Source organism: Barbus barbus (assembly GCF_936440315.1).
Source record: "Barbus barbus genome assembly, chromosome: 34".
Lineage (NCBI taxonomy): Eukaryota > Metazoa > Chordata > Actinopteri > Cypriniformes > Cyprinidae > Barbus > Barbus barbus.
In genome coordinates, this window is record NC_136762.1 from 24,070,023 (window position 1) to 24,082,187 (window position 12,165).

The following is a 12,165-nucleotide window of genomic DNA, read 5'->3' on the forward strand; positions in this document are numbered from 1 at the left end:
TTTTTTTTTTTTATTAAACAACGTTATACTGAACAAATTGCTCTTTCTTTAAATTCAAGTATAATTACAATTTTCATTAAATCTACCTCAAATAAAAAAACTAAATCTATAGGCCTAAAAATCGACCTCAGCTTCAGGCTAAACTATATAGTCTAAAATTACATTACTGTAAAGGCCCGTACACACCGGGACGAATATCGGCGTGTGTTATTCGCCAGCGTTTTTCAACGCGTTTTTTGTGTTCACACCCAAGCGATTTTCGCTGACGATGAGCCGAGTGAACATGCAAATTCATTCCCTGACATTAGATGGCGCTTAATGTAAAACAGAAATACCCCGGTACACAAGGTGGCGCTGCGCAACTTTACGCTTCTGACACTCGCTTGTCACTCAGAAGAAGAGAGCAAGTATTTACGCGCTGGTCAAAATCATACAAAGAAAACATGGATATTTCAAGCACCAGTAGCTTTTTTAGAAAAATGACGCTTTTACGCGTGGCGTTTTTCGCGTCGGTGTGCACACTCACATTGGCGCCCTTTGTTTAGTCACGAAGCGTTTAACGTCGGCGAATATCGTGCGTGGTTACAATTAACAACAGAGCCCAAACTTAAATTTAATTACCATACTATTTATTTTTAACTATAACTAGCACTCAATGCAGTTTTTAAATTAACTTCTAAATTAGTGGCTACAATTTCTAATTGTTGTTGAAAACCTTTTACGCAGTGGCTGTCATAACTTGTTTTGATAAAAGATTTATTTAAATATACATTAAAAGATTACGACTAACAGGTAAAGTAAAATAGAAGTATATAGCTAGTCTAATATTTGGCGAAATGCTCTTCTCTAGACTTCATTTCTCTGGTGAACTGACGAGCTGTGGACACTGATGACTTACCTGAGGTAAATGAAATGCTACGTGACATTTTGTTTACAAGCCGTTTTAATTGCATCTTTCCGCGAGTGAAACACTGAATGAGGCATGAGATGTTAATTCATGTTTATTTCGCGTTAAAACTAGAAGTAAAAGAGGAAGGGATGATCGCGCTCACTGTTAGGACTGTAGCGTTTACACAGCGAGCTGTCACGCCTCAAAGAACACTTGCGGTACGAATACGTGTACCGTTTCACCCCTACAATCTGCTCTAAAATTTCTCTCCTTGGACTTCACAACATAAAATGTGACCACAAAGTAGTGGGAACGTTGTTTTATTTGTGCCCACAATATCTATTTTAAACTGCGTGTCGTGTGAAAATCGTGGCTACATTGTACAAATTTCTCACGTTGATTTAGATAGCATGCCCCCATGTTATAAATAGTATTTAACATTCCCAGTGTAGAAGTGCAGTAAACTCCTCATCTCAGTGTCATTGCTTTACATTAGATTTCGTAAAAGTAATTTAATCTAACTCCTCTCCTGAAGTGTTTGGGATTACGCAAATGTCGTCATAAAGTGGAGGGCTTTGTGTAGTTCCGTCTCCAGTTACTGAACAGTGTGATGGGAGGAATCGAGAGGTGAAGGGAATAAAGTGTTACATCCAGACTACAGCATGTATAAGACTGTAACTGCTGTATTTTCTGTTGATGGGTTTGCTAGGGGCAAAACGTGGACATTTTATCTCTCTGCTGTGTGCTACAGGTCCATTCGCCTTTATGTAAAATCATAGCGTTTTCGGTAGCGTATTAAAGTCCTTGCACACCGAGTCCAAAATTTTTGTATGTTTTTTTTTTTCATATTCGTCTTCCTTTCCTATCAAAATGTTTGCTACGGACGCGAAAACGCAGTAAATCGAACCTGATCTGAATTATTTATTATTTTTTATGACAGTGTGTAAACGTGATTGACACAACATGACGTCATATTTATTTTTTAACGTGTCAAAATTTCAGACTCTGTGTGCAATGACCTTTACCGTTAAAGTTAATGTGTACAGTTGTGTCATTTTCATGTGTTTCTATGCTGCTTATACAGGCATGTTGTTCTAAGAGGTATTTATACTTCCTCTTTCTCTTGTAGTTCTCTCCAATAGTCAAGGGCTCCAAAAGGTACATGGTGTCCACAGGAACTGATGCAACAGTGTGTTTCTGGCAGTGGGATGTTAATTATAACAGTTTCAGGTGAGGGCTTTTCATCACATTAGAATGGGACTAGTGTGTGTCCAAGATTGAGGTTCATTGTTTGTTTCCTTTATTGTTCATCAGCGATCGTCCACACAAATTCACAGAGAAGCCGAGGCCTGGCGTTCAGACTGTCTGCTCTTCCTTCAGCCCTGGTGAGACGACTGAATGTTTGAACTAAAGCTGAAGGGTTTTTCTTTTTCCTTTTGACACGTGTATGTTTATGAAAGGTTTTTTTTCAGTGCACACTTTTTTTTCTCTTTATACAGGTGGCATGTTCCTTGCAACAGGAAGCACAGATGATGTCATCAGGATATACTACCTGGGCAGTGGCAGTCCAGAAAAACTAGCTGAGCTGGACTCTCACACTGTAAGAGCGCTCCGTTTTTAGGGATAGTTGAATAATCAACTAATTGTGAGAGAATGTCTCACATGGTGTGCCATGATTTACAATATTTGGTTTAATTTGTAGGACAAGGTGGACAGCATCCAGTTCTGCCATTCAGGAGAGAGGTAATATTGCTGGTTTACCATCATTTTTTTTAGTGATGCACAGAGAATTTATTGTGCCAAAACAGTTTTAGAGGTCCGGAATCATTGACCAAAACAGTGACATTTAATTAGCTCCTCTCCAATGGTACATTTTAACAGTGTCAGTGTTTTTCATGCACACACAAGGCTGTTTTGAGAATAGTGCTGTCAAACGATTAATCATGATTCCTCACGTCCAAAATAAAAGTTTTTGTTTACATAATATATGTATGTGTACTTAGTTTATTTATTATGTATATAAATATATATACACAGTATATATTTTGAAAATATTTACACGTATATATTTATATTATATTTTATATTAGAGATAAATATCAGAATGAGTTTTATTGGCCAAGTATGTTTACACATACGAGGAATTTGTTATAGTGACGGAAGCTCCACAGTGCAACAGAAAGACAGCAACAGGACAGATAATAAAATAATAATATACAAATAGGCAATGTACAAAATAGCCAAAACACAATATATAGTATAGACAATTATGTGTGTACAGGTCTGATATGTACAAATTTTAAATGAAAAAATAAGTGTATGTGGTGAATAAATAATGTATAATAGTGTTGTGTGTTCCACGTTTCATGTCAAGTGTTCATGAGATGGATTGCCTGAGGGAAGAAACTGTTCCTGTGTCTGGTCGTTCTGGTGCACAGAGCTCTGTGGCGTCGACCAGACGGTAACAGTTCAAAGAGGGAGTGTGCTGGGTGTGAGGGGTCCAGAGTGATTTTACCAGCCCTTTTGCTCACTCTGGATGAGTACAGTTCTTGGAGAGTGGGGAGGGTTGTACCACAGGAACCTTTTCATAGTACCCGAACTAATTGAGGAACTACCCACTTTTTGGCGTGTTCTAGGAAACCGAACTAGGAACGGTCTTAGTTCCAGGAACTCCGTTTGGAGGAACTAAATTAGCTCCTACTTCAGAGTAGAGCCTAAAACAGTTCTAGGAACTTTCCGTGACGTAAGTGTATGCTGATGGGCTGAACGCGTACGAAAACGCCCTCACCCGCCATGATTTAAAACACCGTGTAAACACATACTGTGTAAACATTGTATCATACTGAGAGCATTTATAAACTGCATTTACCTGAAGACTTCGTCTACGGCGTTTTGTGCTTCTATCAGCCTCAATGAAATGTAACACTGCAAATTCTCGTTGGAGATTCTTAGTCCTCCTTTCCATTCTTTCAATCGCTTGACGTATACATCGAAATTCCATGTCCATTATTGTGAAACCCACGAGACACAACAAAAACACAGCTCCGATCACAGCATCCTCCATCCTCCTGTTGTTAACGTTATTCTTCTTTGTTTACGTTGTTGGACGCTGCGTACAAATGATGTCGCTGTTGACCGGCTTACGTCACTTCTTAGTACCCACCGTCGGTGCGAATGCAACCCTTTAAATGGTACTGGGAAATAGTTCGCTCAAAATTGTCCCAGTACTTTAGTACTGTACTTTTAGTTCTGGAACTAAAGCAGTGCGAAAGGCCCTAATGACCTAATGATGCTGTTCATGATGGTGAGTGGGGGGAGTGCAGGGGGGTTTCTCCTGAAGTCCACGATCATCTCCACAGTGTGCTGAGCGCCAGGTTGTTGAGACTGCACCAGACAGCCAGCTGCTTAACCTCCTGTCTGTAAGCAGACTCGTCTCTGTCCTGGATGAGGCCGATCAGTGGGGTGTCCTCTGCAAACTTCAGGAGCTTGACAGAGGGGTCTTTAGATGTGCAGTCGTTGGTGTAGAGGGAGAAGAGCAGTGGGGAGAGAACACAGCCCTGAGGAGCTACAGTGCTGATGGTTCGAGTGCTGGATGTGAATTTACCAAGCTTTACTAGCTGCTGCCTGTCTGTCTGTCAGGAAGCTGGTGATCCACTGGCAGACGGAGGTGGGCACGGAGAGCTGTCAGTTTATTCTGAATGGTGTCCGTGATAATGGTGTTAAAAGCGGAGCTGAAGTCTACAAACAGGATCCTCACATAAGTCCCTGATCTGTCCAGATGCTGCAGGGTGAAGTGCTGTCCCATGTTGACTGCATCATCCACAGACCTGTTTGCTCTGTAGGCAAACTGCAGGGGGTCCAGTAAGGGTCCAGTGATGGCCTTCAGATAAGCCAAAACCAGTCTTTCAAATGATTTCATGGCCACAGACGTTAGAGCCACAGGTCTGTAGTCATTAAGTCCAGTAATTTTGGGTTTCTTTGGAACGGGGATGATGGTGGAGCGTTTGAAGCATGAGGGGACTTCGTACAGCTCCAGTGATCTGTTGAAGATCTGTGTGAAGATGGGGGCCAGGTGGTCAGCACAGGATTTTAGGCAGGCTGGTGACACACCGTCTGGGCCTGGTGCTTTCCTTCTTTTGTTCTTTCTGAAGACCTGGCACACGTCATCTTCACTGATCTGAATTGTAGGTGTGGGGAAGAGGGGGGGGTGCTGGAGCAGGGCTCTTCGCTTACTTTTTTTTTTAGGAGCGCTTGTGCTTCTAATTTAAAAAATTTAGGAGCACGGTCAAATTTAGGAGCACCTTCAAATCAATAATCAAAAATTCTGATAAATTAACCTTCCCATTACAAGGTGATATTTGACTCCAAGTGATTTGCAGGGAATTTAGTTTTTACCTTTTGTAATGGCATTTTTCTAATTTTATTAAAAGTATGTCATCTTTTGTCAAACTCAAAAAAAATATTAATAAGCTTTGTATAATTTCTAATTAAAACAAGTAGAATAAGATACCAATTAAATGAAATCAGTATTTAAGAAGTGCATTTGTACAGAGATGGCACAGAAGAACACACTTGTTGGTGGATTTTCAGATGTTTAATGAGGCTCAGAGGTTGCACAAGTGCAATTAAATTAATAAATTCATGTTGAGGTTAATGTTTTATATATACAATTTTGAATGTAGAAATATTAAATGATTTAAATAACAGAAAATATACTTTAAAAATTAAACTAAAACTGTCAGTAGGTGGCGGTATGTCACTGATTTTATCACTGAATCATTCATTTAATTTATTCGTTCGCACGGCCGATTCATTCAGGAATGAAGTACGTGACTGTCTTTATGAATGGGTAATTGAATCATTGACTCACTAGATTCGTTTAAAAACGCAGTTCATTCATAAATGAAACACCGCTGTGTTTGAATGGAGATGCGCAGCGGCTTGGCTGGGACTTTATTTGAAACTATTTTCGTTGATGAAATAGGGCAAAATAAGGCAATAGTGTTGTAGTCTGACAATATAAGTCACTTAATATTAACTTGTTTAATGAAATGTTATTAAATCAATATCACTTTTGCAAACTCCCTTAATAATCATTAAAAGCTGTCACTCATCTTAGTTCATCGTGATCTCACAAAACTCCATTATAATCAACGAAGCTCCTTACACTGCACAATGAAGCTCTTGTTTACACTGTCTACACTTTTTTTGTTATGAGAGAATACGTCTGTGATGCATTACTCAACGCTGCAAAAACACGTAAGTACATTAGAAACCTTTAAAGCTCCCTCAGCACAAACACAAATATGCTGATTGGGTCAGTCGCACTGGTGCTCCTAAATATTTTTTCATAGTCGCACGCAGTAGTTTTCAGTCGCAAATGCGACTGAAATGGCCGCACTGTAGAGCCCTGTGGAGGTGTTCAGGGCGGGTGTGGGGTGTTTTTTTCAAACCTGCAGTAGAACTCATTCAGATTTTCTGCCAGTTGTTGATTCTCCAGAGTGCTGGGGGATGGTGACTTGTAACTGGTGATAGCTTTCATACCTTTCCACACTGAAGCAGAATCACTGGAAGAGAATTTGTTCCTTAGCTTGCCAGAATAATTCCTCTTTGCCACTCTGATCTCCTTTTCCAGTGTGTATTTGGCCTGTTTATACAAGACTTTATCCCCCTTTCTGTAAGCATCTTCTTTGGCCTGACGGAGCTGTCTGAGTTTTGCAGTGAACCATGGTTTGTCGTTGTTGTAAGTTAGATGAGTCTTGGTAGGAATGCACATATCCTCACAGAAACTGATATAAGAAGTTAAAGTCTCTGTGAGCTCATCCAGATCGTTTGCAGCAGCTTCGAAAACATTTGTTTCATTAGTCCATCTTTTAACAGATCTTAATACAGGTTTAGCAGATTTAAGTTTCTGCCTGTAGGACGGAATAAGATGAACCAAACAGTGATCAGAGAGCCCCAACGCTGCTCGTGGGACAGAGTGATATGCGTCCTTTTATTGCTGTGTAACAGTGATCCAGTATATTACTGTCTCTGGTGGGACATGTGATGTGCTGTCTGTATTTTGGTAGTTCGTGGGAGAGATTTGCTTTATTAAAGTCCTCGAATGATTAAAACAGAGTCCGGGTGTTTTTGTTCCGCCTGTGATCAGATCAGCGAGTTTTTGTAAAGCTGATCTCGCGTTCGCTTGCGGTGGAATGTAGACACTCACGAGAATGAACAAACAAATCTCCTGCAGCGAATAGAACGGCTTGCAGTTAATGAAGAGGGTTTCTAGATCAGAACAGCACATCTTCTTTAACATTCTAAAGCTGCGCTGATGAAGCTTCACAAGCGCGCCGGCTCGCTTCCCCCGTCTGTGCGTCCTGAAGCGTTTGACCAGAGCTATGGTTTGGCCAACTATAATGTCCAGCAAAACGTCCGAATAATCAAAATCCGGTAAAATATTTTGTGGTGTGGTCTGCCGAATGTTCAGCAGGTCATCCATGGTAAAACTGATCTTGTTTGAGAAACAAAAAACAAATAAAAACAGTACAAACACTGAAGAGCAAAGCACTATAGCTGCCATCTGCGGCGCCATCTTACAAGCCTAAATATATTTAATACATAAACATGACATTTTTCTTAAAGGGGTCATCGGATGGCCCATTTTCCTCAAGTTAATGATTCTTTAGGGTCTTAATGAAAAGTCTATTACATACTTTGGTTAAATTCTCAATGGTAGTATAAAAAACACCTTTTTAAACCTGTCAAAATCAGCTCTTTTCAGCACGCCGTTGTTTGTAGTCCATGTTGCTTTAAATGCTAATGAACTCTGCTGACCCCGCCCGCACACAGTCAGTGCAGGGCTCGACAGTGCGAGCATTTCACTCGCATTTGCGACTAAAAATAGATGTGTGCGAACTGGAAAATGTATTTAGGAGCACAAGTGCGAATACAAAACAGCCTAACTTATACAGTAGCCTATAACAAACGTATTAATTTATTCTGTTTATTTATGGAAAAACTGCGATGCAGCCTCATATGATTACTTTAGAACTTTAAAAAGGCAACGGTTTAATTTAAATGAGCACAAATGAGAAGAAAAGCGGAGCGCGTTAAAGTGAAGACGCGCTGAATGACGCACATTCGCCACTAGAGGGCGCTGCCGTTACCTCGGTAACCCAGTAAACAAATCAGCTGCGCTACTTTCCTAAAACTGTGTAAATAATGTTTCACACTCAGTCATTTAGATATTTATATTCGCTTTAATCTTCACAATAGCATCAAGTAATTCTTACTTAAAGACTTAATGAGCTATTTATTTTCAAACTTTTTCTAACCTAAAACATGGCCCGTTAATAGAGAACAGTGGGCGACTGATATCAACGACTGATTCGTTATTATTAAGTTCCATTAGTTAACATGAAAAAAACAATGACTGCATTTATTAATAATGCTATCTTAATTTAAACTTTTAATAATACATTATAAAATCAAAAGTTGTCTTAATATAATTCAATGGAGCTAACATTAACTAACATAGTTGTATTTTTTATAATCAACATTAACAAAGAATATTAACTACTGCAACAATTAGCTATTGCACATTTTTAGTTAATGTTAACCTGCTTTAACTAACGTTAACAAATGGGACTTACTTACCTATTGTTATTTCGTTAATTTGAACAATCTTTTGCACTCTAATCTTGAAACACTTGTTTACTTTATATTTTTATGTATTTTTTATAAGAGTCTTTTAGTAAATTATCTTTAATAAAGTTATTTAACCTGTTAGGACGACAACACTTTTTTTCACTTAGAAATTATATATTGTGATTTAAAAACAAAAACATATACCGTGACAAAAGCTTCAATGATTATTGTGAAAATTTTATACGACACAGTTTAATAGGATTATAACTAATTACATAATTAGCCTATTAAATAGTGTCTGAAGTAAAATTATTTAAAAACCTTGTGTACTTTCTGTATTCTGATAAATTAAATAATTGTGCTTGTAAATGTCTCTTTGTATCCCCTTATTAAGCTAAAACACCTAATTTGAAAAATTTGCATTGCACCCCTAAATTTTTTTACATTTTTTAACTTAGGAGCACATGTGCTCGTTGGGGAAAAGGTAAGCGTCAAGCCCTGTGCTCAAAGTTTCACAGACCGTTCCAAAAACTTCAAAAACTAAACTTCAGCTGCGAAACTGGCTAACTAGCACATTATTAGGAAAGGCGATTTGCAAAGATTCATAAATTAATTTCATTACTTTCATTTTGAAGGGAATGCGCCGATCCCCGATCTACATAAATGCGTTTGTGTTCACCCGAATCATTCGTGATCCAGCTTTATCTACAGAAGACGTGAGTATAAGGGTTTTTATGAATCTTTGCAAATTGCCTTTCCTAATATTGTGCTAGTTGGCCAGTTTCGCGGCTGAAGTTTAGTATGCTCCATAGATATACAGTATATACCTAGATGCCTCATTATGGACTGTTTCTATGGGCCGCCCGCCCTTTTTGGAACGGTAATAATATATTATCAAAACAAACTATTTAAACTGATAGAATAGAATACAAACTGAAGCGCAACTTAAGCTGAGATCTGTAAGTTAAATATAAAAAACGTGAACACATGAATTCTTCTATAGCTGTGACTGTACATGTTTCAGAGTTTTGTTACCGTTCTTTGCCCATCCTCCGCTATTTCCAGCACTTAATCAAGCCACTCTTCTTTAATACATGAGGACGTTTTAATTCACATGTCATTGTGTTGAGCGCACCGCAACTATTGAAGTATTCAGTTTCTACAGCGACTCATTTGGTGCATATCGTTCTGTTTCTGTGAAACCGGTTCTAACTCTGTCGTGACATCAGCTCTATAGCGGTTTGCCCGAGCATTGCTATTCTTTCCCTTTTACTGGCGGCATTCAATCAAATGGCTTCCCAACTAATTTTTGTGTGCGCGAGGCACATGTTTTCTTCTGCGCGTCCGTGGTGGAAGAAGAGCGCAGTCGCGCGCGCTCAGCTTAGAGGGAACACTGCGTGGGAGCCCTGTATTTAAGGTAGCCCGTCGGGCAGGGCAGTGATACATTTTGGTAGCCTAACTGGAAAACACAATAGCCCCGGTTGTCGGGCTAGCGATTTTGCGAGCCCTGCTACAGGAAAGCCATTTAATGTCCATAACTCATTAGTTAGCCAGAAAAGTGAACTCTAGAGAGAGTATTTATTACAGGCCTGTTTAAATGTTTATAAATGGAGTAGAAGCAATTATATCATTAAACATTTGATATAAAAGTACTTTGTGCAATTAAAATGTTTAAATGCAGTTCAGTTATGATTAAATAAAATATTAATTAGTTAAGTCTTTTAAAAATCGTTTTTTTCTTTTTAATCCATCCCAAAATCATTCTTTTAATGTCTCCCTCTTAGATTTGTGAGTGGCAGTCGAGACGGCACTGCTCGTATATGGCGACTGCATCAGAGACATCAATGGAAGAGCATTTTATTGGACATGTCTGCCACTCTTCCAGGGTATGAAAACTCAAACAGATGTTGCATTGACTTTGACTTGATCTCTTAACGAAATTGCCTCTCCTTTGTTTACTGTAGGTCTGCACCTTTAACAAAGGATGAAAATTTCTTCAAACCCAAAGTCACCATGGTTTCCTGGGATCGCCACGATAACACGGTCATCACTGCTGTCAACAATTATCTGCTCAAAGTGTGGAATTCCTATACTGGACAGTTGCTGCATATCCTTAAAGTAAGACAACACTTCAACACTCAAATGTATCTAGTATGATAAAACAGCGCTGCTTTTTCCTACATACGCATGACCGGAAGAAGCAGAATCGGTCGACTATGGCATAATAAAAGCTCCGCTGCTTTCGAGCCGTGTATTGTGCTCGTCTCTCATTAGCAATCACTCCAGCGGCCTCCTTTCGCTTCCACAACTTTCAGCCCTATTCTGCTTCATACTACAGTGACCTTAAGTCTTTTATACATTAGCTCATCAATGGACATGATTTCTGCCCGAGTCCCTTCGGATTGCATCAGCTGTGAGGATGAAGACAACAACTCCCATGATTCCACACTCAATCATATGCCTTTGTTTCTTGTTTGTTTTGAATATGCCCCCTCTAGTGGCACAAACTTACATTGTGCCTTTAAAACCTATATAATGTTATGCTATATGGAGATTAATGCATTCCTCTTCACTTCACAGGGTCATGAGGCCGAGGTGTTTGTTTTGGAGCCGCATCCCTATGACCCTCGCATCATGCTGTCTGCAGGCCATGATGGGAATGTCTTCATATGGGACCTCATCATAGGCACCAAAACCATGCATTACTTTAATATGGTAGAGTATCCCAATGTTCTTTCAGTTTTATTTACAGAATTTAACAATCAACTTATTACTGTATCAATCATAAGACATGACAAATGAAACGCTTTTGTTTTTGTGGTAAAGATTGAAGGTCAAGGACATGGTGCTGTATTTGACTGCAAGTTCACCACTGATGGGCATCGCTTTGCAATGACAGACTCTCATGGACATCTGGTTATTTTTGGTTTTGGAAGCTCTAAGCCTTATGAGAAGGTTTGTATGATTTCTAAATGAGAAATCTTAAGATGATGATTTGACATTTTTATATACAGTGCCCTCCAAAAGTATTGGAACAGTAAGGCCAATTCCTTTACTTTTTGTTGTAAACATTTGGGTTTGACATCAAAAGATGAATATGAGATGAGAGATTAACATTTCAGCTTTTATTTACAGGTATTTTTGGAAGATAGCACCTTTTGTTTGAACCCACCCATTTTTCATGTTACCAAAAGTATTGGAACATGTGACTGACAGGTGTTTTGTTGCCCTGGTGTGTCCTATTAATTGATTATTCAAACAATAAATAGCACTGAATGTCTCCGCTCAGTTTCAGATCCGTGCAGACTGCATTTATAGTTAGACATGTAACCAACATGAAAACCATAGAGGTGTCTACGAGTGAAAAACGAGCAATTGTGAAGCTGAGAGAAGATGAAAAATCAATCAAACCATTGCACAAACACTGGTGATAGCAAATACAACCATTTGGAATCTCCTGAGGAAGAAAGAAACCACTGGTGTACTAAGTAACACACCTCAAAGGGGTAGATCAAGGAAAACATCTGCATGATGACAGAAACATTGTGACCGCTGTAAAGATAGACCCTAAAATAACTGTTAGTGACATCAGGAACAACCTCCAGAGGGCAGGAGTGAAGGTATCACAATCTACTGTTCGC

The 12,165-nt window shown here is 39.1% G+C and overlaps 1 protein-coding gene across 2 annotated transcripts in view; it reads left to right on the top strand.

Annotated features, from left to right (window-relative positions):
- The window catches only part of LOC306854097 (bromodomain and WD repeat-containing protein 3-like), a 32,886-nt gene that overhangs the window by 3,949 nt on the left and 16,772 nt on the right, over positions 1–12,165 (top strand). The window contains exons 1-9 of one of the 2 annotated variants that reach the window (XM_079391915.1): positions 854–903; positions 2,019–2,119; positions 2,204–2,274; positions 2,389–2,489; positions 2,592–2,632; positions 10,309–10,410; positions 10,489–10,642; positions 11,105–11,239; positions 11,351–11,479. In XM_079391915.1, coding sequence (XP_079248041.1) covers positions 2,052–2,119; positions 2,204–2,274; positions 2,389–2,489; positions 2,592–2,632; positions 10,309–10,410; positions 10,489–10,642; positions 11,105–11,239; positions 11,351–11,479 — 801 coding nt within the window. In that variant the 5' untranslated portion in view covers positions 854–903; positions 2,019–2,051. Of the gene's footprint in view, positions 1–853; positions 904–2,018; positions 2,120–2,203; positions 2,275–2,388; positions 2,490–2,591; positions 2,633–10,308; positions 10,411–10,488; positions 10,643–11,104; positions 11,240–11,350; positions 11,480–12,165 lie in introns of those variants that run through there. The other variant, XM_079391914.1, reaches the window with a different exon arrangement.